The sequence below is a fragment of the Scatophagus argus genome, chromosome 19 (assembly GCF_020382885.2).
Source record: "Scatophagus argus isolate fScaArg1 chromosome 19, fScaArg1.pri, whole genome shotgun sequence".
Lineage (NCBI taxonomy): Eukaryota > Metazoa > Chordata > Actinopteri > Scatophagidae > Scatophagus > Scatophagus argus.
Genome location: NC_058511.1, coordinates 17704299 through 17730696, shown reverse-complemented (window position 1 = coordinate 17730696; position 26398 = coordinate 17704299). Strand labels below are relative to the sequence as shown.

At 40.1% G+C, this 26398-nt stretch overlaps 1 protein-coding gene across 2 annotated transcripts in view; it reads left to right on the top strand.

The window, feature by feature from the left end:
• The window catches only part of LOC124050229 (neurexin-3b), a 279720-nt gene that overhangs the window by 50967 nt on the left and 202355 nt on the right, over positions 1–26398 (top strand). For both annotated transcript variants that reach the window (XM_046372542.1, XM_046372543.1), the window contains exons 5-6: positions 12250–12551; positions 15775–15936. In XM_046372542.1, coding sequence (XP_046228498.1) covers positions 12250–12551; positions 15775–15936 — 464 coding nt within the window. The remainder of the gene's footprint in view (positions 1–12249; positions 12552–15774; positions 15937–26398) is intronic.

The window sequence follows — 26398 nt, the reverse complement described above, 5'->3', positions numbered from 1 at the left end:
CTGCCATAAGTAATATATTACTGCAACATGGCATGCACATATTCAAAGTGTGCAGGAAAAACCCCACAAATGCTTACATACATGCACTAAAAATCTAACTCCACACAAGAGAGACATGACGGTTCAGACGATTCCATCACACTTCTGACATGTCTGTTGGTGCCCACTGTGGATACTCTCTGCTAATTTTAGCAAACTGCGAGGAGGCTGGGGAATGATGGAGCTGCTGAGTTTGGTTCAGCCAAGCCAAGCTCAGGCAGCGAGGATGAGGCATTAACTGCATTCCATATCCCCTGAAGCTGCATGTACACTTTTCAAGAAAACATATGTGGTGAAGGAAATGAGAGAGACAGAATGAAGGAGAGAGGTGGATTGAACAGCATCCAGTGTGAAAAAGTAGGGGAGGGGGCACCCAGGCACACGGTGGCCTGGCCTCTAGCGTCTGTGTTGCTGCCACGTGATGAAGGACGTGCATGTGAGTGTGTGCTTGTTTGAATTGTGTGATTAGTGTGGCTGTTTATCGCCAGCATATGCCAAGATTATCGCTCGCCCACTGATGTTTAAATGTGTGTCTGTGTGTATCCTCTCATGTTTGCACCTGTGTACCGACAGACACCCGTTTCTTACCTTGTTTGTTTGTGAGTAAAGTTTGCAGTCAGCCCTGCAGTTAAAGGTTAAAACAAGAAAACTGGAGAAAGGTGAGAGTAATCCATCGTTACCCTTATCTCTTGAAGGAGCACTCCGTTGCAAATGCCTGCACGCACTCTAACACACACGCACAATGTTACACGCGCAGAGTGAGAGTCACATATTGTTTTGGCTACAGGCTACAACTGGTTCTAGCTGGATTTAAAGCTACAGCAGTGGGTTTTTTTCTTCATTTTGCTAAGCTCTGTATTGACTGTGTTTCCCTGAGTTGTCTGCAGCTTGATCCCAGACGCTTGTCTGCTGTCCAAGAAATAATTATAGTACTCAGTCCTTACATGCTGTTGAAAAATGATATCATAAGAGAGGGGAATACTCTGTGTGTCTTAGTCATCTTTTATCCCACGTCTCTCAGTGCAACATAAACTGATTTTCACAGTGTCTAAGTAGACAGTAATGTAACCAAATTGCTGTTCACCTCCATCTTAAAACAGTACTCAATATCATTGGGTGTTGAGAGGAGGTCTAAGTTCAAGCCTGGTGGGGGTGCTTGTCGTTAACTGTCGTTGGCAACCTGCTCTTCCCCGCCATCTAGATTATATTGGCTTTAAGGGCTCTTTCACTGTGAGTCATGTTTATTTCATTGTCCCTTTTATGGCACTGCTGTTCCCCTTTTAACCCCTCGCCTCCCTGCACGCAGCTAAATGTTCAGGCAGTACACAGGAGAGTAAGTTATAGAGGTAATAAATATTAGATGGCCTCAGCTTCGACTAGGAATGTGTGCTAATCTGTTTCAATCGCCGGAGAGGGACTTTGCCTCTCTCCCGCTCTTATTAGTTTATGATTCTGCTTAGATTTGTGTTGTGGTTATTTTAGACAAAGTCAAAATTCATATTCTGTACTGGAATTTAAAACCATGGTTTAACAAATTAGCTATACGTTTTCCCAGTTTTTACTATTACTGATTGTGTTTAAGATTACACTGTTTGATGTAGCTTTACGTCACCAACGTTCCTTTAATCCCCTGAATGTGTGTCCCACTAGCAGTAGCAATTTTGCAAACCTGAGTACACTGGATATTTTGTTCAGTTATTTTAAGTGGAATTTAGTATGTCATTTAATCTACATATGGGGACTTCAGTACATATTTGATGTTCTGTATTGTTGAAAAAAATTAATATAATTTCACATCGGCAGTTATCAGTGTGAACTGTATATTGGCTCTCACATTACACATTTAGAATCTTTGTTAAGATAAGCAATAAACATACCTGGAAATAAAATGAAACAAAAACATTTTAAATTATTAAATGTGTAATGAAACTCAACCCCTTCAACCCTACCTAAAAAAATCAAATGTGTAGGATGACCAAATTGAATAAGCTATGAGGAACCATTAACAATGTATCCTTTAAATATGTAATAGAAAAAGTGAAATTTATTCACTTGCAGTCATTTAAAGATATATAGCATAGCAAACTGTCTACTACTTCAGCGGGTAGAGCAGTTATATAGCGTACTGAAGCAATGTCAAGCACAACAGTTAAGTATGTGATAAAGTATTAGACGCATCAGTTGTAGGGAATAATCTTGAATTTGAAAATGACATGAAATGCCCTTTAACATATATGACCCTCTCGTTAAACACATTATATTTTTTTACAGCATGTCTCAGAATGAGAGGTGACATTTGTTGATGGAGTCTTGGGCTGAAACAGAATATGTCATCCAAAACTAATGATAACAGTCGCATGCAGCTTCATGCTCCACGGCTCTATCAACGGGCAGCATGTGAACTGACAGAGACTGATGTGGTGAGGTGGAGGCCCGGCCAGGCTTCTGACAGGACAGATAATAGCCAATAAGGCAACGCCACTCTGGGTGATTGACAGGCTCCAGGGAAGGCCCTGCCTGCCCGCAAACCCTGTTCCATGGAGTAAGCCTCTGCTCGAATACAAACACCACTGCAGAACACGCAAGTGTGTAGACACACACACACACACACACACTCACACACACAAAGATGCACCGTTACACATGCATGTTTGTACATACATACAAAACCTTCACATTATTGACAAGTTGTTTACTATTCAGTGAGTGCTCACATCTAATTATGTAGGTCGTCCAACACAGTATACAAATAACATTCTCTGTAGCTTAAAATAATTAAGTGATATTGATAACAAACAGAACGTTTATGCAAATTTTATGGCAAAACATACAGTGTGTCTGGCAGACAGATGAAAACAAATAAATCACAAGATACAGAGTGATGCAAGTCTATCAAGGCACTTATCTGCAGAATAGTGGAGAATTTGAAGCCGATACAATGCCCAGTGCCGTCACTTCCCATTTTGGCCCAGGATGGCAGCTGTCAGGCTGATGTAACAGTCGGCATTCAGGAGACACGCTGTCAAGGACTGTTTGATTGCAGACGGAAATAATTCAGACCGCAGATGACTCCATAATATTGTAATCCACAGTTACAGACATTTAAAAGGAGATCATTCAAGGATTCATAAATGCTGTGCCTGCAATGTACACTAATTCAATCAATATGTGACAGTATAAAGGCACACTGACAAATAAAACAGACAATGAAAGAATCACTGATGTCATGAAAATGTAAAAACTGGGGCTGTGTCAGGAAGCTGAGCAGTATTCTTATTTTATAGGCATGTGGGCACTTTTATAGGCACTCGTGGATGTGTCTCAGATCTATTTTTACTGAAGTGCTGATGGATTCTGACTTTGGATTTTTAATGTTTTAAATGTTAATAATCTTGCTTGGCCATCTATCCACTGTTGCTAAGCAAGCTAAATGATTTTGATGAATAATATGAACTTTAGAATTTGTGGACTGACTCATAAATTTTACTAAAGAGAGATGCAAATAATAAAATAATATGTAATCGCAGTCATTTAGCATTTCATTTTTTTGTGGCAAGTTCCCTACCTAAAGAGAAGATACAAACATTGTCGTATGTTGTTCAGGGAGAAATATAAAAGATAGTTAACCCACATTCTGTAGTATTTCCAGTGACAGCAGATGAGAGCAATGAATGAAGACTTTTAATCAAACCAAATGGCAAATGTCCACTAAGTGTATTATGGTGATTGTACTCTTAAAAAATGGTGTGGTGTGATATTACTTCTATTTTTCCACATAGTATTTCAAGTTAAATCATCAGTCGTTATACATTGAGGGGTGTGGAGTTACATAGTACGACATCTCACATGGTTTAGAATAATCACATTTAGAATAATGTACCGTTCAACACCACGTCATCAGTACACCAGTCAGTTAGGAGAAAGCCTGACATGACACATGCTGTGCTGACAGAATTAGGGCTGTGGAAATTATACATTTATTATAGTAAATTTGTTGAGACAAAAGGTAGATTTGGAGGGCTATGTCTTACTTGGAGAACAGAAGGAAAACTGAAATAAAGGCCTGTCTCAAATATATAGCAAGACTGTACTAACTACCCCTGAAGTAAATAATAGTCATGGCCACTATTTGAGAATTTACAGTATGTCATTTCATTTCTTTTTCATTTAGAAATTACTTTAATAACTCAAATAGTGTGAGTTATTCATATGTGACCAAAATCTTACACTTGTCACATAATGTACATCTTTCTATACACTGAAAAATTTGCATCAGGCTAGCTAGAAAAAAGGGCCAATATACACTGTGGTATTTATAGTACATATGTAGTATATTTTTTACATTACACACATTTATCAATTTCCTTTTCTCTGATTATTATTTTTCTTGCTATTCTCATTCTAGTTGTTTATTGCACACCGGCCTTTCAGCCATTTTAAGACTATATATCTTATGACATATGACAAGCAGAACCACTGAATATTTAACTACAGCATGTTTTGGGTTGTCTTTTCAGTTGTTCTGTTTTTCAGCATTACATTCTCTTTTTTCTGGCATTCATAAAATCCCATCACTAAATTGCACTTCTTGAGCTCTGCTTCACTTAGAGAATACATGCAGACTGCAGTCCCACTCACTCAGTGCTTCAATGTCTCCTGCCTTTATTAATCAGATGTTAAATTCATGCAGAATACAAGAACAAATAGAAAGGCTAGCAATTTTATGGGCAAGAATCTGGCCTCAAAAATGCACTGCATCGCATGTCTAGCAGCTTTTATTTTGGCACCTGATATTGATTTATTTTTGTAGTCTTTTGTCAATAATGTCTGTTATTTTTAGACAGCTTTTGTTACTTTTTTTTCAAAAAAAGTAAAAAATAAAAAAAGGGAATCAGAGTTTATAAGTGTATGATTCTGCAGCTGCATTCATATTGTTGAAATGTCATACATTTTGGCATACATGACATTTTCAAATGTTAGTTTTAATGTATTTCTAATCCTGTTTTCATCCTGAAGAATAACAAATATTCCCCACCATACTGGAATAAATGTAAACCTGTGGCTGCCTAGACAGAAGGGAAATTGCTCCAAAAATTTATGGAATGCTTATGGCAGAGATAAAAATGTAAAGGATCTTCATAAGTTCTCTTAAGTTGTACTGAGAAGATCATCAAAAGTCTAGTCTGACATGTCCACCCTTCCCTTTTTCCAAACATCCCTTCCACTCTTAATTGTCCTGTATTAGTAATAGGAGTTCAGTCACCACATCTCTGTCTTACTCCAGCTTGCTTCTTTGCAAACTCATCCTCAGCCCCCACCTTCTCACTGCAGTATTCGCTCCGCACAATTGCCTCAGTTGATGGGATTGGACCTCAGGCGCCTGCCCCCATTCTTCAGATACCCTCCATTCCTCCATCGTTCACTCCCGTTATTCACACCATCCCACCCATCCCCCCTGTTGTCACTCCCAACCTCATCACTCACTCCATGGAGACTCAACCATCAGCAGCCAATAAGGCGATTCAGTGACACACACGCACACTCTCTCTCTCTCTCACACACACACACTGAATACTGAAAAACACAGAGAAGGTGACAGTGACAAACTTGTCACAGCCAGTAGCCAGAAGGGAACCTCAGGTCATGTACCCATTAATGCAGATACATTTGAAAAGGACATTTACCTGTACAAAGTTTTCCAATTAGCTTCCGATTATTTTCATGAGGTACAAAGGTGAAATACCAAAACAGAGGAAAATGCTTCAGGTTTCTTTCATTGAGCATTCACAAACCACTAGAGGCAGTGACTTTGCACAATTTTTACAATTTTATGAAGAGTTACATGTTCAATGAGCCAACAAATGCAAGTCTTCACCGGATACCTCAGGTGAAATCATACATGTTGCATTATCCAGGTATAATGCAAGATCGGCAAGTCCAACATTCATGCTCTGGTTAGTGAAGTCAGGCTATTTGACTGCTACATGCTATATGCAAAATGAGTACTGCAGCTTTAAGCAATTTAGGGCATGTTTTAGAAAATAGTAAATATGGTACCCTCTTAATGAGGGTTCCTCTACTCGTGAGCATGAAAAGCTGAGGGAGATCCACTAACTTAAAATAGTTCTTAAAGAACGCTGACCAAAATACATACATCTGGGCCTATCACAGGGGTGGGCAACAGTTTTTATTTCCAGAGGACCATACTGACTTAACTCAGGGTCACGAATTGGGCAACTGAATTAAAACACAAGACGCATGGCGCTGAATTCCTGGATGGTCTGCTTTGTAAAAATATTCTGCCTAATTTTTAACATTGAAAACAGTTTGTTGTTGTATTCCTTGAACATTGCAAGACTCTCTTGGCATATTAAACATTCAAATACACCCTTTTATTGATTATTTTGGGCATTGATTTATTTTTCTCTGAGGACACTGTGGGCCATATTTTGCTTTTGTGTGGCCTATTATCGTACTGTATTTTTAATTCACCCTGTATATTTTAGATGCCTTGTGTACATCGCTGACAGTGTGATCAGAAGGTACCACTAAAGGAAAGGACAAAGAGGTCAACGAATTTATTAGAATTCATTCTCTAAGGTGATTATCCTTTGCAGATTCCACAGAAATCCACCACATAATTTACACAGCCTCTCGCTGAGAATGAAAGAGTTTGATGAATGGAAATTATGTCCTCGTTAATTTGGCATGGTTGGCATTCATTTTCTGAGGGTGATGAAAATGTGTACCAAAATTTCACAGGAAACCAGAAGTTGTTAAAATATTTCACTGAGGGCTAAAGTGTTGACATAACAGACAGCTGCACAAACTGAGTAGCTCAACACATTGACATGATCCTGTTTTCCACTGAGTCTCTTCAACAAGTTCACTGGGTTTAGCCTGCACACATCATCAGGCAATAACTGGACTGAGACACAAAGTCAACGTAGTGACCTGCTCTCTCTGCAGGTGTATTAATAAAATTACCAGTCCACTGAGGATAATCAGGGTTGTAGACTGTGTCTCATGAGCTGAACACCCTACTTCCCCTCCATGTGCAGCACTAGTCTGTCTACCAAAATGAGTCATACTCTGTCACAGTCAAGATGCTTCATTCCTCAAATATCCCTAAATTTTTCTCTGCTGCAGTTTTCTATTGCTTGCACATTTTGAAGATGAGAACAGTTCATTTTATTTATATACTTTTAAATATTGCAATAAAGGAGAATATACTATAAGTAATGATGGTTTCTGAACTCTAAATGTAATGTTTTTTCAGAGGGTCTTTGAAGAAGCGTTGAAATCACAATTGTTAATTTAAAAAGCCTTTCATCTAAGAATTTGCAAAAAAAAAAAAAAAAATGTCTGTGATAAGTAGTTGGACTTATGATTGTGTCGGTATACTTTCGGGAAGTCGAAGTTGTAAAAAGAGAGTGCGATTTGGTGGGTGTGCTGTGTTATCAGGTGCAGTAATAAGGTTTATCAATGCTGGAGTCACAAGGGACAGCTCTTCACTGTTAGCCTTAACACACAGTGTCACCTCGTTTCTCTGGAGAGCCATTGGGAGTGTCTCTCCTTCCTCCATCTGCCTTTCTCATTCTCCTGTCTTGGCTCCCACCGCCTCTCCGTCTCTCCTGTCCCTTTCCTCTCTCTCTCTCTTTCTCCCTCCCTGTCTCTGCATCCATCTCCATGCTTCCTTTTGTTCTAGACTCTTTTGCATCCTTCCGTGTCACTTCTGTTTATGTTTATCTCTTCCTTTGTCTCTGTCTTTGTCACTCTTCCCTCAGCCTGTGCTTGCAGACATCAGTGGCACTCTCAAACAGGTCATCTTCCACGGCTTCACAAGGTTACATGAAACAAGAGATGAGAAGAGAAGCGTCAGAGTGACAATTCACTTCAACCTCTTAGATATGCCATGTGACATCATGAAAATTGTCACAGAGAGGACACATTAAGCACTTGTAAGGTTGTATATAGTTTTTGATTGAAGCATAAAACCCTCAGAAACATTGTATACACACCTTCCTGGGCATTAATGTGTGTACTTCTGAATCTTGGATTGAATTTAACTGGGAGTGCATTCATAGTAAATGGACAGTTTGATATTAGCATACAATATATTCTATCAAAATCTCCCTCCAACATGAGCCTGTCTGACTGTGTAGCCTTGCCTTTGAAGAGAGACATCACCCATGATGCTCCAAATTTATTTGGACATGTGGTGTCTCTCCATTGAGCTTTAAGCCACACAGTTGCATGGTTAGAGGTAACCGCATGTCGGGAAGGACTATTCATATTTGGCTGCATCAGGCTAACCATGCTGCTTTAACTGCTATTAGCAAGTGATGCTTATTTCTCACATTTTTGGGATGAAAGAAAAACATATGAAAAAGAAATTTCAGATTTTTCTTAAAAGCATTGTGTGAGATGACATCATGACCTTGAATGACTCTGCTTCCCGAGGGCGTCACAAAAACAACAATAGCTAAAGGCGGAACTTAGCTTTCTATGTTTAGGTCTGGAACATCAGGCTTGTTTATCTGCAAATGTAGTGCAAACATGCATTTGATGTGTTTCATGTCAGGACAGTTCACTTCAAAAGAGAGAAGTCTTCTTGGGACTAGCACCAGTGTTAGTTCCCTAGCTAGCATATGTGTGCAGTGAGGCTTATGGGCTTGGCAGCTTTATCGCTGTAAAGTCGATATATTGCCATAATAATCACAATGCCTCCAGTGTCTCATCCTATCATTAAACTCATCTGATTTCCTGTTACGTGTATTATTACTTTGCCCCCTTTCCTCCTGTGATTAAGAACAGTCTTATGTCCTGTGGTGATCTTAAGCAGGTTGAAGGTTGCGGGCAGGAGTTCTGTAAGACGACAGCACTCTCGGCTCAAAGGCCCTTGAGGTCAGGCTGAAGAGCGAGCTCGGGCAGCATGGGTGTGCATGCTGAGGGCAAGCGGAAGAGAATGGGAGATGGTAATGAAGGAGCTAATTGCTTCCAGTGGATTTTGAAATCAAAACCCAGCCCCCAGTGCATGGGCTTGGCGGCACGCAAATGGAATATTGATGACTATGGCGAAAATAAGGGAAAATGACCCTGCTATATGATCGATTTGAAAGCCACAGATCTGTGCAGAACATGTCTCAACAGGCAATACATTTCCCCTAGTTTTTATGGATCCGTATACACTTACCACAGGTTTAATATTGCTGAGGTACACAAATAATACATTATATCAATTTGCTCTCTCTATTATTCATAGCAACAATGTTATATTGATAGTCTTTACAGCTGCAACTTTTTAATTACATCATTATAATTAATACACATATGGGAGGCAAACATACCATAGACTGGTATCCTTTTACTTTAGCGTTAGTATTTAATGGCAAAATATAATATGCAATAAATAATGATACATAATATTGGATAATATTTCTAGTTATGCAGGGATGAGGAAAGCTGAGTACAGTGTTACAAGGCTTCATCGATTTTCTGAGAAAACCGAATCTTTTTTTGTTTTTAGCTACTCAAAAGTGCAATTATTTTTATGGCCCCTTATTAAAAAAGAACAATCTCTCACACTTCTTGTTATACTTTCAGTTTGTAATTAACATTAACACTGTGGAAAGACAGAGCCTTTTCAGAGCAAGAAGAGGCTCAGTGAGGCTAGGACTTAAGAACAGTAGTGGTTTGAGCCACATTCTAACTAACTGATGTTTAGCAGGTATCCATTTGCCATCTTCACTTAGCATTAGCTGAACATTGAGCACTAAAACCAAAGTAGAGCTGAGGCCGATGAAATGTCATTGAATTTGTCAATATTTGGTCATGAACAAAACTATTTCGCATATTATGTTGACCCAATGATGGTGCTAATAGTATCTATGGACACCTTTCGTGATGTGACCTGGTTATAAGCTATAAGCCTGTCTTATCCTGTGATAGACAGCCCAAAGAGTATGGTGGATATTTGAGGGGAGCTGCCATGACAATAACCTTTGTACTTTGGGTCAGGTGAGAGTTCACAGGATCAGGTGTCTGGAGTGGATCTGAGGGATTACCACGCTGCATGCCTACAGCGAGAGTTTAGACCAAGACGTATAGACAGAGGGTCATTTTTTAATCATGATCCTGACTCACCTTTATCAACGTTGTTCACCACATAAGCGATGTTGTATCAGAGGGTGTTTGCTCACGAAGCACGTATAAATGACTTTACAGATGTCATTTGTATTACTGCTTGCCAACAGTAAAATTAAACAGTAAAACATTACATTTATAAACCAAAATCAGTCTTAGTCGTCCTTCTGCCCATATTTGACTGTTAGTTGCCATCAGGCATATGCAAGGGCCCTTCAGGCAAAATGTGACAGAGGACCCACAAGTGTCAGTATTGAGTCAAAAATTTCTTCAGAACATGATAGTAGAGCCAACTGTTTCAGTTTTGTCCCATACTCAGCCAATTGGAGCAAGCAGCTAGAGATTCCAATGTTCATTCTAATATAACCTGTCTACATATATACACACACACATACATGTGTGTATGTGTGTGTGTCATCTACAAAGAAAATCATATTGGCAACAATGATGGGACGGATGCTATCATTTTGCGTTTGATGTACTAGGATATTGAATACACAATCCGGTGACTGTGAATACCCATGCAGTTTCTTAGATTAGATGCACTAAATAACTGGAGATGAAGGGGTTTTTTTGATTCTCCAATGTACTTTCTGCTGCCTTTCTGTGCTGTGCTGTCTCAGTGGTAATAATGGGCTTCTATTTATTCCCCTGGCACATGGATGAGGGCTTTCACAGGGCCTTTGTTGCCTTCCATACTATTTCCTCTTGTCTCCAAGTTTGGCGCCGACGGGAGAATTTCTCCATGACCGGAATCAGCACCCCATCATCCCACAGTCCCACTCCACTTTGCCTTTGTTTCTCCCTCAATATTCTTATTCTCATTTCCCCTCCTTCTTCTGTATCTTTCTGCCAGCTCCACAACACTGCTCCCTCATGTTTACATATAGCCTGATCCCAAACAACAAACTGGAGCTTTACAGCCTGCAGCCTGCATGCTTTTCTTTCTCATTGCTCTCGTCTGTCTTCTCTCTTTTTATGGATGCTTTTTCTCCTTTCACTTGTGGCCCTTGTGACTTCTCTGTGAGTGCACAAAAGAAAATGCAGGACACAGAGGAAATGAAATGACACGTTGAAAAAGGTATTGTTGGCAGGTAATGACATGGTTACTGTTACCATGTGCCAACAGTTAAAGGGATTGTTATGTCAGTGGGAATCTTTCTGAAGATTACAATATCTGAAAGGCTTCTGCCTTGAACAGTGTGTCCTAGGAGGAGGATTCTTGTAGCCCTACCCTTGAGTCAGTGGTGCCATATCCAGCGTAACACACTGTATAAATAATTGACTATCAGTCTGACCTTGCCTCTAATAAATTCACCTGGACCCTAAGGTGATCATGGTGTGTCAAACCACCTTTTAAGTGTCCGTTATTTCATCAGAGATCATAAGGAAACACTACTCCTCTGATCCACTCTTTCTTCCTTCAAGTGTCTTCGCTTTCCCCTCAGTGCAGCTATTTTATTTTTGCTCTCTTTCTTTCCATACATCCTTGAGCACCCACCCCCCGCCCCCGTCTCACCTTTCTCTCCGTGTCGATCTAAAAAATGGGCTCAGGAAGTCACTTTGCAACAGCGGAGTGATATAAAACTGTAAAATCAGGCCAAGTTTGATTTATGCACACCATTAGCGGGGAATAGTGTTCCATCATGAGTAGTCTGTCTGTCTAGAGGCTGTATGTGAAACCTAAACCCACAGTCGTACAGATAGGATTTTATGATCTGAACTGAATGATGGGATTATCATAGCTGTAATTATAGCGAGCAGTGCATTGTGTGTATGTGTGTGTGTGTGTCTATGTGTGTGTTTTTACTTGATGTAACCTTCTCTACAGCAAACTGTAGTTCTCATATTCACTGAACCCGCTTCATGATTGCTACGCTTGATTCATGTACTAAACATTCTACACTAAGTGTGAGGGTGAGCGTGATAATGACTGTCTGAGGTCGTCATGGCGCATGAAATACATCAGGAAAAACATGGTGAATCACAGTGAGAAACGTCAGTGCTGGAAATGTATTATATGTCTACTAAATGCAACATTTTGTTTCCTCTCTCTTGTTTCAGCGAGGGAGGAGAACGTGGCCACCTTCCGTGGATCAGAGTACTTCTGCTACGACTTGTCGCAGAACCCCATCCAGAGCAGCAGCGACGAAATCACGCTCTCCTTCAAGACCTGGCAGCGCAACGGCCTCCTCCTCCACACGGGGAAGTCCGCCGACTATGTCAACCTGGCTCTAAAAGATGGGGCCGTTTCCCTAGTCATCAATCTGGGTTCCGGGGCCTTTGAGGCCATCGTCGAACCAGTCAATGGAAAATTCAATGACAACGCCTGGCACGACATCAAAGTGACACGCAACCTGAGACAGGTAATCGGGGGTAGCAGTGATGGACGAAGTTTGGTGACAGGTGGATTTTTTTTTCTTTGCTTTAGATTAGCTGCTTTCAAGAGCTTTGAGAGAGAGAGAGAGAGAGAGAGAGAGAGAGAGAGAGAGAGAGAGAGCTGGCGTTAAAAATGTCACCTTGTTCTGATTGGTTGTCATTCCATCGCCACAGTTCAGAGACATTACTGAGAGAAATGTCATTGTACTTTTGTTCTCTTTATGGTTACATGAATTCTTTTTAATTTAATCACATTGTTTCATTTCCTTTCTACTCAGTGAACAGTTAAAGAAAGACACAGGGCTGAGCAGTTCTTTTGCATGTGAACCATAGTTTAGTCAATGTACCATAGGTATTTTCCTTACTGAACTTGAGTTTCCTCTGTCCTCAAATTAAATTTATCTGATTATTCTCTTTTCTTCACACTCCCCTAACCTGACACTTCCGTCAAGTGCTGTTGCTATCTCCTTGCTTTCAGAAACTGTTATTTATGCTTGTGTATATTATAGACTTTGACTTTAAAGCCAAGCAGAGAGCATTTGCCTTTGAGCCAGCCATTAATGTAGCTTAATATAGCTCAGCTTTTTAAAGATAGAAATACATTTCCATCAAAGGCGTGCATCTGTTGTGCATAAGCAGAATTTGCTAGTTGACAGATATTGTTTATCCTAAAGTGGTGTAGAATGAGCTTGTGTCAGAGCTAGGGTGAATGAGTACTGTCTGCAGGAGTCCGTGCAAAGCGACTAACAAAATAATGAGACCTTAAGGTAGTGCTAGCAAAGTGTGGAGTTGTTCATTGTCCTGGTTGACCTTTAGTTTGTCTGCAGACAGGTGAGACAACATTTAGTGTTGCTCTCAGTGCAGCACAACAAGTAAGTGCCGATTTCCTGACCCTTGCTGACAGTAAGCTTTCGCCCCACAGGTTAGTAAATAGTTACAGCTCAAAATCCCAACAGGATAACACACAGTTTAGGGGGTTAGAAGCTAAGGAACAAGGGCTGCTTGCCTTCTCTCTTCTTTATTTCTCTTTTACAGATCTGTCTTTCTTTCTCAATCATTTTCGTTCCTCTTTGAAAGGCACACTTTGTTAGATAGTGGTGGAAAAAACGCTACATGCTACAAGTTTTGTTGGGGTTTAAGCCATCCTACACAAATTTTTATCTGGAAAGTCTCTCATCTTACAGCACTTCTCTTTGTTTTTGTTTTTTTCTTGCAGGAATCTGGTGTAGAAAATTTGGCTAGGATGGCAAGATGGCACTTTATTACTGCAGCAAATCTCTGACAAATCATGTAGTGTTTTTTCACTGCAACACTAACTCATCCATGATAAAAGTCATTTTTTACTACTAACCAATATCTAACCAACTAATGTACTAACTAACATCCTAATTCTTCATCGTTGCTTTTGGTTTTTGGTTTCTGTCCATCCTTATTAACAACCTTTTTTGTTCACTATTCTTTTGACTTCCTTTCTTCCCCTTTTTCTGGAAAGCAATCAGGCATTGGACACGCTATGGTAAACAAACTACATTGTCTGGTAGATATCATTCTTATTGTCTTTTTTTTGGGTTTGCCGTGTGTCCCCTCCCCCTCTCTTCTTTTACTCGTTCTCTTTGAGTTCCATCCTAGACACTCTTATCAAAAAATGAGGAGATGGGTTTGTATTACCAGGCAATTCTTTCTTCGCTTCTCAATTTCCTCCCTGACCTGCCAACAACCTCCTTCTTTACCCCACAATCCCCCATCCTGTTTTCTTTTTCACTTTGGCTTTTACTTTTTTCTCTTTGTTTCTTCCACATTACTGCAGATTACCAACAAGTAAAAAAAAGAAAAAAAATTGACTCTTTTGCCTTTGTCAGGGCTATGTACTTTTTATTTTATTTTTTTTCACACAAGAGTCCCCATTTTTTGTGAGGACTGTCGTCCAGAACTGACAGAAGCTTACCACAATCCCAAAGATGGTGACCTCGACACCGAGCCCTAAAAGAGAAACTACCAAAAAGTGGCAACCCTTAACCTTCATTGCGGGAGCTCTGACAGTTGTTTTCAACTCACTATGGCGCATGGCATGCCCACACCGCATTGACTTCTCATCATCCAAACTCATAGAACCTCAACCCTGTCACCAAAAATAACCACTAACACTCTAATTCACCCACTCACCTCCCACCTATCACTGTATCACTCATTCTGCCCTCCCCTTGTGTGTTTTTGTGGCATGCTGGTCAAAGTGGTGTGAGTGTGTTTTGGCTAACCTTGATCACCCTTTCCCCTGGGCCCATATGCATAACATTTCTAAGAATAAGCGTACTGATCGAGGATTATCGGTCTGGTCCAGTGACATTGAAAATATAACTATGACACCTGAGCTAAACCTGATCAGAGATCAGCATCAGCTATTCTGAGAGTGTATTTGAGTATGGGCTCTGGTCTTGATTGTGCATGAGCCTCTGCACCCTGTGTGGCCTGCTCCAGCTTTGTATGGCACCATTGATCCACTTACTCCCTTACATGTCTAATTAAGTGTGTTTAATTTACCTTCTAACAGTGATGACCTTGGTTTGCACATTGATGTCGTGTGAAAAGCCTCCCTTTGTTTTGCATGTGCGTGGATTATATCAATGTAGATGTCTGCAAGAGAGGGGTGAATGTGAGAGTGATGGTGGGGCAGTGAATGTATGCGAGTGAAAGGGTTTGCGTGTGTGAGTGCACCTATTTGTGTGTGTGTGCGTGAGTGTGCGTGTGCTCACGTTATGTGTACTGTATATGTGTGTGTCTGCAGTTAGCAGATAAATCCCGAAACCTAAGACAAGTGAAATCAATTTGTCCTTGGTTTGAACATTGTACTAACCCCCCTCCCAACCTGAAGTTTCAGAACCAAACCCAGGATCCATTCTCTTACCCCCATCAAAGATAAAGAAAATATGCCTCTGCCATATTTTCTTTACCTGTCCTGTGAATCCTATGGCAAAAATTCCATTAACAAAATCCAAACGCTGTCTGGTCTAAAACAATCGCTTCAAGGTACCAAATGATTCTGGAAAAGAAAAAGGTTAAATGAGAAAGCAACCTACAGTGTGGAACCTTAAGAAAATGTCAAACTGCTGATTTCGAATGCAGACCAAGGAATGACGTATGTTTTCTACACAGCACGCGATCGAATCCCAGAGTGTAATGGCTTGGCTTTGGCTATGTGTTACCCCTTAACAGGTGACCATCTCCGTTGATGGGATTCTCACCACTACTGGCTACACCCAGGAAGATTACACCATGCTGGGCTCTGATGATTTTTTCTACGTGGGTGGGAGCCCCAGCACTGCGGACCTGCCTGGATCTCCAGTTAGCAACAATTTCATGGGCTGCCTCAGAGAGGTAGGAGGGACTGAAATGAATACAGAAACAGAAACAGTTGCATGATTAGTAGAGTATGTGGGTATTTCATTCTCAGTATTCTATCTGCATTATCATTTTTTATTGTTTCAGACTTGTTGTTGCCATGTATGAATTTGCAGTCACATGCACATGCTTTGCTAATGCAGCTGTTTTAGAAATGGACAAAAATAATAATCAGCATCTGGAGGGAAGGGAAAGGAGAAGAAAATAAAATTGCATTATCAATTAAAGTTGCTGAGCCGGCAGAGAAAGTATCCGACTTTCAATATTGCCTTGCTTAATCTAATTCATAACACTTACTGCAGTTTATGTGTGAGAAAATATCCCAAAATTGCTTCTGTCACATGTAATTTGCAGCATCAGCTTGAGCATGCCGCTAAAAAGCCTCCCTATGGGGCAGGAGTCTGAAAGAAGTGTTTGCCTATGATGAAATACAAAAAAGCGTTGTTGTTCTGGGACATTTATAATGTGTTTGCTGGATCTTCGAGCCTGTAAGCAGAGCCCAAAAAATACATTTAGTGGCCAGTTATTTACATTTTGTTCACCATGAGTTATTCTGCACCGAGTAATGGAGAGAGGAGTGGTGGCTCTTCAGAGCTTTCAATAAAAACGGTCCACATTGATCTCTCCAGTTTAGTAGCACTTTCAGACACAGCATTATGTTTTTATTTTTATGTGTCTTTGTGGAGGGGCTGCAGATCAGTGATTTTATCTAGCTGCTGACATATGGGTTGACCATACATGAGGACATCTATGCTGTATCTGCCTGCATTTAGAAAACTCCTACAACTTAGACTGTGGACCTTGACAGGTCCATTGCAGCTTCAAAGGGAAGGATTAACATGCCTCAGATGATTGGAATGCTGCCAGAAATGAGTTTTAATGGCTTTCTGTTATTGCAGATAGTTATGTTAGGCACTTTCACTGCAAGCTGAAAACATAAACAGCAGTCATCTGCAGCCACGCTAATCACAAGGATGTGTTTGTATCTGTATCTAAAACCTACATTAATATTGTTCTGCTATTGCAACCATGCCATGCAGCTCCTGTGTACTCACAACAGATAGATCATATGAAATGGGGAAATCCAACACTGTGAACATTAATAGGCCCTCCATGTTTTTATCCCGTGAAGAAAAACCGATGGTAGTTTTGAACATGGATCAGATGTCGGTCAGAGATACAACCTCTGTTTTATCAGTAGCTTGGACCAGACACATAAAGTTGACTGCAGCTGTACTTTGAACACCTCCTTCTTCTTACCACTTCACCTGATAAAATGACACTCGCAGAAAATCAACACATTGTTGATACCATTTTACCCAAAGTCGTAAGTAAGTAAGTATGATTTTTCATTTCTCTTTCGTATAATTGGTGGGAGCACACGAAACAACAGCTGACAGAACAACACTATGATACATTTTACATCACTGTTCAATCTTAAAGCTACAGACATGTTCATGAAGTGATAACTCTGCAAACAATAATGATGTTAAAAACCTTATGAACAGTGTTTGAATAGGACGAGTTTTGCACTAAACTAAATATTACAAGTTCAACAGGCAACCGACTGAATGTACTACTGAAGTCAGAATCAGTGTTGACTGACACAGCGTTAATCAATGATACGTTCACTTACTGACCCCTAACATTATACCTCTTCAAACAGGATTTATATTCCAAAGTGTGTTGGTCAAAAGTCAAAACATAAAACCCTTTACACTTGTTGAAAAGCACTATGCGGTATATTTTAATAGTTGACTGCTGTGCCTTTTTTTAAATTATTTCCAAGTCAAAGCAGTATTGTATATTGTGTTGATTTTAGTTAATTTACTTGCACATGCCTACTTTATCTTAATAATAACATTTTATGAAAAGCTTTCTCCCTTGTAGATGTTGTCTTTACACATTCAGAAAGTTAATTTTCAACCAGCAGATGGAATCGCTCCAGAACTTCATAGTTTATTTGCGTGACATCTCGACACCGTTCTTCTCATATTTTGAAGTTGTACTACAGGAACACAAAGATGCGACCGTGTCTGAGGCTCATGCTCGTCCTGGCTGTGTTTCCTCTCCATCACAGTATTCTCAAATTTGCTAAGTGTCAGTAAGTTCAGTGATGTTCTGCCAAACTCAGTTGAGCACCTTCCTTTCATTTAGTTTGCTTCCATCTGACTACCATACACTCTCTTACTTCTTTTGAGGCACACACACACACACACATGAGTAGCCGCATTTGGGTGATAGCTGAGTGAAAGTCACCTTGTCTGCATTGTTTTATGTTTCTGTTAAAACGCTCAGGCTGCTGTTCCATCGCCACGTTGACAAAGGCTTTCCCTGGTCCATCCAACTGCGATGACACTTTGTCTTTCCCTCTTTCACACATTTCCACCACTGGCCCTGCCGTGTCTGTGCTGTTACCCAAAGCCATGAATAATTAGTTCACATATTCTGAGCTTTAACTTCGCTCAAATGTGCCTGTGATAATTAACATCCTAGCTGTTTTTTTGTCCCAGGAATTGTTTGGTTTCAGTCTCACTGTATAATTAAGCACAAAAAGTGTCATAATAATGCACAATAGAAAGGGCTTTTCAAACAAAGATAAGAACTGCCTTACTCTACTTATTTGTATAATCAAAGAATTGATGAACAAATTCATGGTCCGCTTGGTGTTCGGCAGGAATGAAAAAGAACCCCAGCATTCACCAGGTAATGAAAACTCTCATTCCTATGGTGTTCCTATGTATTCAAAGCCGTTTGTGTATTTCTGCTTTTGAGAGATGGAAGGATTTGTTGAATTGCAGTTTTTGACAGCCACAGAACTCAGTACAGCACAAAGCATGAAACATAAGTGTGCATTTAGGTCAGTGCTGCAACAGGTTCATCATCCTTGGTTTTATAGGTGGTGTCCTTTAAACACTGTTAACACATTTGCCGCTCTAAAGTAACTTGCTTGTATCTGTGTTACTTTACTTGGAACAGGCTCATCTGGGAAAGGTTCCTCGAGACACTGTGAAGTGGTCATTGAAACTTTATCCACAGAGCTAGTAGTTGCATCAGTATTTTCTTGGTAATTAATTATTTATTCTGCAAATGCATGATTGTTTAAACTATAAAAATACTGTACACGTTAGGCCCAGTTGTTTGTATTTTGCTTCCCCGCTGGTGGTTTAATCCATACAAAGTTGGAGGGTGGAAGAAGATGTTTGCTCTGCATGTGGATGCAGAGCAGGACTCCGCTAATCCCGTCTGACCCTCAATATTCATTATGCAATATGAACAAATATGACAAACCCAATGTGATTATAAAGAGAGTAAATCTAATATACAGCTTTTGTCCACCCTAGTTTAATGTTAATATTCATGTGTCAGCTAAATGCTTTAATTAGATGCATTGTCTGCTCTGTAAAAATAATGAAACAGGCTTCTGTTGCTGCACTAGCGTCTACATCTACTTGAATCACGACAACACTATTTTCCCTAATGTTTTTATGGGAAGTCCAAAAGATAGAAGACACTCAGGAAACAGTAAAAACTGTAAGGTTAAACATTTATAAAGTAACACTTGACAAAGAAGATATGACATGACAAAGTAAATTATGTATGCAATTAAATGCACACTGTACATCTAAAATTAAAGCCACGTAGGGGCTGCATAGACAGGTTACTACTACATCTTGTTTGACAAATAGTTGCTTTCATTTGGAGTCATATTTCTGTCTCCCTGACGAATCAAACTCCTTAGGGGAGGCTAGTTGCTAACTTTATTTCTCTGCCGTTTGTTCCTTGTCAGGTAGTCCACATCTGGTTTATCTGAGCTTATTGGCTGAAAGTGAAGGTGTTTGTCCCAAGTAAAAGTCTGACTGAAAATATCTGTGTTCATCTGCTAATCCCTGACTTTTGTCTGTCAACTAACCTTTTGTCTGAAAATAACTGTTCACATAGCTGGAAACAAAGTTGATGACAGGTGTGAAGAAAACAAATATAAAGAGTCAGGTTTTAATTCTCTGTTAGTTCATCACTATGAATGAGCCTTGCCCCTCTGTATGTACTTGGATAATATTAATGCAGCTTTAAGGAGACAAAGGAAGCAGTCGTATCTTTCATGTGATTCCAATATTATCCGAACAATTGTGACTCAGCTTGAGTTGGTCCCTTGAGAGCAATGGGTGGACAGCATCATGGAGGTGATTCACCATGTGGTTGGGTAGTGGTAGTATTCTCTGGGTAGTGGTGCAATTCTCAACTGTTCATCACACCTTGCTCCATTAAGCAGGCATTACACCAGATGCTACCAGGACCATGCAAACTACTTATGACTTGCTTGCTTTATGCTTATATTCATTCACAACATCTTCTTCGACATCTTCACATGGAGAACTCGAAATGTGCTTCTGTGTGCTGTATTGCACACATTCTTTCACCTACACGCACTTCCCTATGCATCATCTCTTTGTCTCTCTGCTTCTCTATTGCTCTGCTACGCCATATTTATTCCTTCCTGCCCCTCCCCCTCTTCCTTTGGATTCAATATCCCCAGATAATGAGGGAATGATTCAGTTGAGTTTGGCCCATTGCTCAGATCAGAGTGCATCAGTATTTCTGTCTGACTGTGTGTGTCTAACGTCTGGCTAGAGTGGCTTCAAATGCTACTGAAGCAGGGATGCTGGTGCATAGTGCTCTCTGTTCACTGTGAGATAAAAAAGTGCATTACTTAGAGCTGATGAATAAGCGGATGGAGGCATGTGATGTTGCAGAGAGCAAATACCTCCCTTTCTCTTCTGTCTGACAACAAAAGAGATCCTGCGTGCTGCCATCACAACCCCTCTCTCTCGTTCAGTCTCCACTGCACTCATCTGCCCCCGCAGGCTACAGGGCATGTCATCCGTATACAACATGCACAAACAGACACACACGCCGCCTACGCTCGTGTTTCGCCATGTGGGCTGCAGTGAATCACGTGATTGACGGTCAGTGGGCAGCTGCCCGGCGACTCTGTGGTTAGCCTAATGTTTGCAGTGCCATGCAGTCAGTGCCTTCTGCAGACCCTCTCCCTCCCCCTCGATCAGCTTTCACGCCATACCAGCCCCTCCTTCTGGTGTCACAGGGCACCCGTGGTGGCACGGGAGCTGAGTAGTTGCAACTTGTGTCAGACTGTGGGGGCGGCCGAAGCATGCACTGTGATCTGAGAGAGGAGGAACTGCATGCAGGAGGTGGAAGAGCAGGAGTAAGATGTATGTGAGGATAGCCTGGGAAGTTAAAAAAGTGACAGAATGCAGGAGAATACGGGTGCAGGTGAGATGAATGTCAGCAGGTGGGAGACAGAGACAGAAAAGTGACAGATATGGATGGAGATCAAGAGAATGATGAGTAAGTGAGAAGAAGAGCAGAGAGGGCAAGAGAGCAATATTTGGCATTTGAAAGGAACATTGTCGTCATCAGTTTTGTGTTAGTCACCACAGTATGTTCCAGCAGTGCTTGTTTTCCCCTCCAATACAAATACAAATGTCACCCTGTCCTTTTAATTATTTTACTTTTTTAATATCCCCTTCGAGGGCTGAACAGTGATGAATCGGTACAGACCTCAGTCTTAAATGAAATGCTTTCACCTCTCGCCCTCATCCCCGATAGGCTAAGCAGGTAAACGTTTGTTTACAGGATTTGGCTCTAAGTTACATCTTATTGCTCAGATTTATATCCTAAATTCTGTGTAACTCTGAAACTAGCATTAAATAACATTACCAAAATAAATTTGCTGAAAGATATTTTTAAATTCAGTGGCCCAGGGAGCACACTTACGCCTATGATAACTGATAGCGTATGAGAGGACTGATGTTTTTACTGTTGTTAAAGTTAGAATTTTTTGTAGGTCATACTCCTCTGAAAGATTGCAGCTAAAAACAGAGATGATAATTCCTAATCTTCCTTTTTTGGATGTAATTACAGAAAACAGGTTCATGTCTTCTTGCTTCAGAGTGAATGGCAACCTCACTGCAATAACTCTGCAGTATTATACTACAGCATGCTCCTTATGAGCTGATCTCACACTAACCCTCTACAGGAAATTAAACACATGCTATTCTAAGGCTGCTTTCCTCATTGAGCAGTAGTAATCTAGTTATGACCTAACGTCAGTCTGAAATCATTCTTCCCTTTAAAGGAATACTTCATCATTTAGGGAAATATGCTTATTTGCTTTCTTTCCAAGAGTTATATTTGAAGATTGATACCACGCTTAATATGAAGTTACAACCAGGTGATGGTTAAAGACTCAAAACAAGAGGAAACAGCTAGACTGAATCTGTACGAAGGTGAGAAATCTACCACAAGCTGATTAATTAGCATGTTATAACTTGAACATAAAATTCATCATTTGTGATTTTATAAACTAATTTTGTTTTCACATTTGCATTCAGTCCCCCCTGAAAATTGCTCCATTTGGTTTTTTTTTTGTTTGTTTGTTTTTTTTAAGTCCATTTTTTCTACTGGTTCATATGCAGTTTTGTTACCATGTACCATTAGAGTGAGGGTTAGCTCTTTAAAATGAATCATTGGTTAAACAGCATAGGCCGTCCAGGCTATCAACAAAAACTCAAAAAAAAAGCTCTGACAAAAAGCCTTGCTTTCATTTCTGTCATTCAAGATAGAAACAGTCTCAGATTTGCTAAGGGCCCACAGTATTTCAACCCAGAGATTAAAATTAATTCCAAATTTTGGGGGCTGGCTCAACTGTTTTGGATTTAATATGATACAACATTACTCTAATGTTTTTGTTTAGTCAAGGTCCTGGACACTGGATGTAGAGGGGATGAGGAGTGTTAAGGTGTAGTGACAACAAAGAGACATACACTGTGTGAGTATTTGAGAAGCCTCAGGAAAGGATGGAAATGAACAAATTGGTTTTAGAATAATCAGATCTACAGTTTGGAAAATGAAAGCACCAGGTGATAAGTAGTAAATCTAACAGTTAATCTTATGTTATCTGGCTGTACTGCATGTAGTGTCATGTTCAGCTGTACTATTTCAGGATCAAAATTTGTAAGACAGATTTATTGAGCAATGATGCCTCTCTTTCTTTACATACTGTATACTGTTTAGTTGATGTGTTTTACATGGCTGCCACTTGGAATATCCTGCAATGCACGCATCTTAACATTTAAAAAAATTAGAGAGTGAAGCAGGCACACTGTTTCCCCAGGTGGAACCTTAGAATCAGACACCACTTGCTACATGCATAATGTGGCGGAGGTGAAGGTGCGGCTGCAGCGCTTGGTGTGTTGAGCAGTATTTCGGCAGCAGCATGTGCAGGGAGGGTACAAGCACATTTATGTGACAGACTGACTGGAACACCTCTGTGTGTGTGTGACAGTGTACTCTATGTATGTGTCACAATGAATAGTGTATCATGTGCCACAGCTGAAGCTGCCTGCCTGAACAAGTTTGCAGCCTTCCTTCTATTATGCTACGTTAATGGCCCATTTCACCTGAATCACAAGAAACATGCTTCTGTGTGAAGACAAGACAAGATTTGTACTGCTGCCAATCCAGTGCTTGGTGATAAATGGAATTTGATTTTTTTAAATGTTTATAGTTTTGTGATGTTACTTATGAATAAACTAAAATGTCTTAATTACTTAACCACTATTTTCATTATAGTTCTCATTTAAAACAACTACTGAACCTAAAACTGCTATGGAAAATTAGGAAAAAAATGTTTTTGTGATTTGGGTGAACTAACCCCTTAATATTGGTGCACTATGACTTCCTAGTCATAGTAATATGGTAATTAGAGTCCCCTGTAATTATTACTTAATGTTGTGCCCTTTGTTTAATCTTATCTGTCCGTTGTTAGCATTGATCTGTACTTATACTGTTATCTATTGCATTTGAGTCTGTGCAGCTGCCTTTGCGTATTTGCACATACAACTTTATGTATTATGTATGCATGTCATTTTGTGTGTGTGTGTGTGTGTGTGTGTGTGTGTTTGAGCACGTAGAGACCTCTTCTGCAAAGCCTCATGAGCACCTTGTGCCTGTGTGTGTGTGTGTGTGTGTGTGCGTGTGTGTTCATCTTCTCTTCAGTGGAATTACCCTGCTTCTTCATTAACACCGGGGCTAAATCATCAGCTGACAGCAGCTGTGGCCAGGGCCAAGAGGACATGAGCACTGATCTGAAGTAGATTAGGGAGGAGATTGTGTATTTGTGAGTGTGTCTGTGCATGCACACTTTGAGCTTTCATGCACCTGCCCTTACCTCACCCTTACCAGGGCCCAATCAATACGCCCTCCTGGAGCAGAGATGGAGGATCTCGGCTTTATGGAGTCGTTATAGTCCCTCGTGCCTGCATTATGAATGGGCCCCATAAGGCTGTTGATAGGCCAAAGGATAGCGTAGCAAAGCACAGCCATAACAAAGGAAAAGATGAGATACATATAGCCGCAGTAGTCAGTTCCTCTTTTATAACATCATTTTGATTACCTTATTGATCGGCCTGCAGCAGAACAGACAAAATCATAATCCCAAAACAGAACGGGAGTTGGCTGACTGTAAGATTAGTTCGTCCCAGAGTAACACTGCAGTGCCTGGGAGAGTTTGTAAAGACATTCACTTGTCAAGAAAACTAAGACAAAGAGCAAGGTTTCCATGAGTCAACTAGACAAATGTATAACCCTGTAACAGCCTGTTGTGGCTCTGATGGAGACCTTGTGTTGTAAGGGAATCACAGAGATTAATTATTCTTTCCATGTCTACAAAAATTCTACTGAATATATCTCAAAGGCAGAAATGCATCGCCTTGGAACTTTGGCAAGTTTGAGCGATTTACATCTTAGAACTGCAGTGACCATCGCAGTCGTGTTAAAAGAAGTTCTATAGTGCAAATAAGGAGCATTAAAGCATCTTTTTCTTATCTCTGTTTCTTTTCATGTAATATTCAGTTTGTTCTCTTGCCCACAAGTAGTATAAAAGCTTGCTCAAGGTATTTGGCTTCAGAAGAAAACATAAAAATATCAGTTTTTCAGACATCAGTAATGCTAGTTAAAGCTACAAGACTTTTGTGCTACGGGGCAGTTGCAGGATTTCTGTGAAATATCATGTTCAAAGTCATGCCTGTTTTTCATTTATGTTCATGATAATTTAACATGCATATTGCGCAATTTTAACTCCAAATACTGATTGACAAAAATCAGAGTCAGGGTCATGTATGCCTGAATTTTCTCTCAAATTCAGAGGTTAGCTGGTAATCACATGCAGAAAAAGAGAACAAACAGAGATGATCCCTCCAGCCATAGGGAGTCATATTAGCATGCTTAGCATACTCAAATACTGCAACAGCATGAGGGTGACCTCCTCTGACTGGAATTATTACTGGAAATGTCCTTGTAGAGTTGAAATGATTAATCGATTAACCAATTAGTCAGTCTACAGAAAATTAATCATCAGCTATTTTGATGATTGATTTTGTCATTTGTACTCTCTTTTGTTATAAAATTAATAAGTGGACAGATGCCGTCTTACTGTCTGTAGAACAAACAATTAATTGATGAATCAACAAAATAATCACACTTATCAATAAATCGTTAAATCAAAACAAACATCAATGAAAGCAATCATTAGTCGTAGCCCTAGCCACGTGCATCTTTAGTGTAGCTTTCTGTTCATACAATCATAAGCTTTTTTGCAGGTGGACTAAATTTACTGTATTTAAAATGCAGTTAACTTAATTAGTATCATGTGGTGCATTTCCAGTAGATTAAGTGCTTGACAAGGTCGGTGGTAAGTATTTTGTTGTGTCATGTTCAGAAGATTAAGTGTGGTCAGTAGCCACATTGACAGCTACTACACACCACAGTGTACTGTGCTCAAATGCACACATACGGACAATATACACACAAGCATATTCTTTCACACATTCTGACCTCACAGTGTTTAATCTTCAGATCTTTTTCTTTTTCTCTCCATTATTACCACCGGCTCTTCTTTCTCTCATCCTGGTCCTTCTCTTAGTTCTTCCCTCTCGTCAGTGCTCCTCAGTGTTCGGGTCACCTGTGTTGATTTACTGTCAAATCTTCCAGGATTATCGGTAATCCCACAGCAGTGAAATCTGTTTGCTGACAGCTGTGCTCCCTCCAACAGTGTTGCTGTTTCCTGCGCACACACTGCCCTATATACCAGAAAAAGCCCGTCTTCCTCCCCAGAAATGATAAAAAAAGAAAAAACATTAATTTTCCGCCTCAGTGGATTCCAATTGACAATATTCTACCCTCTTTTTTGTGGTATTTCTTGTATTTGACCATAATGTGTAGCTGCTTTCTACTTTGGTGGATTAGGGGGTTGGAGCTTATTTTTTTGTGGGTAAATAGGTATAATATTGGATATATTCTCAAAGGGTCAGAGATACTCCTATGGGGTTTCACCTCATGTTCATGAAGATTGCTCTTT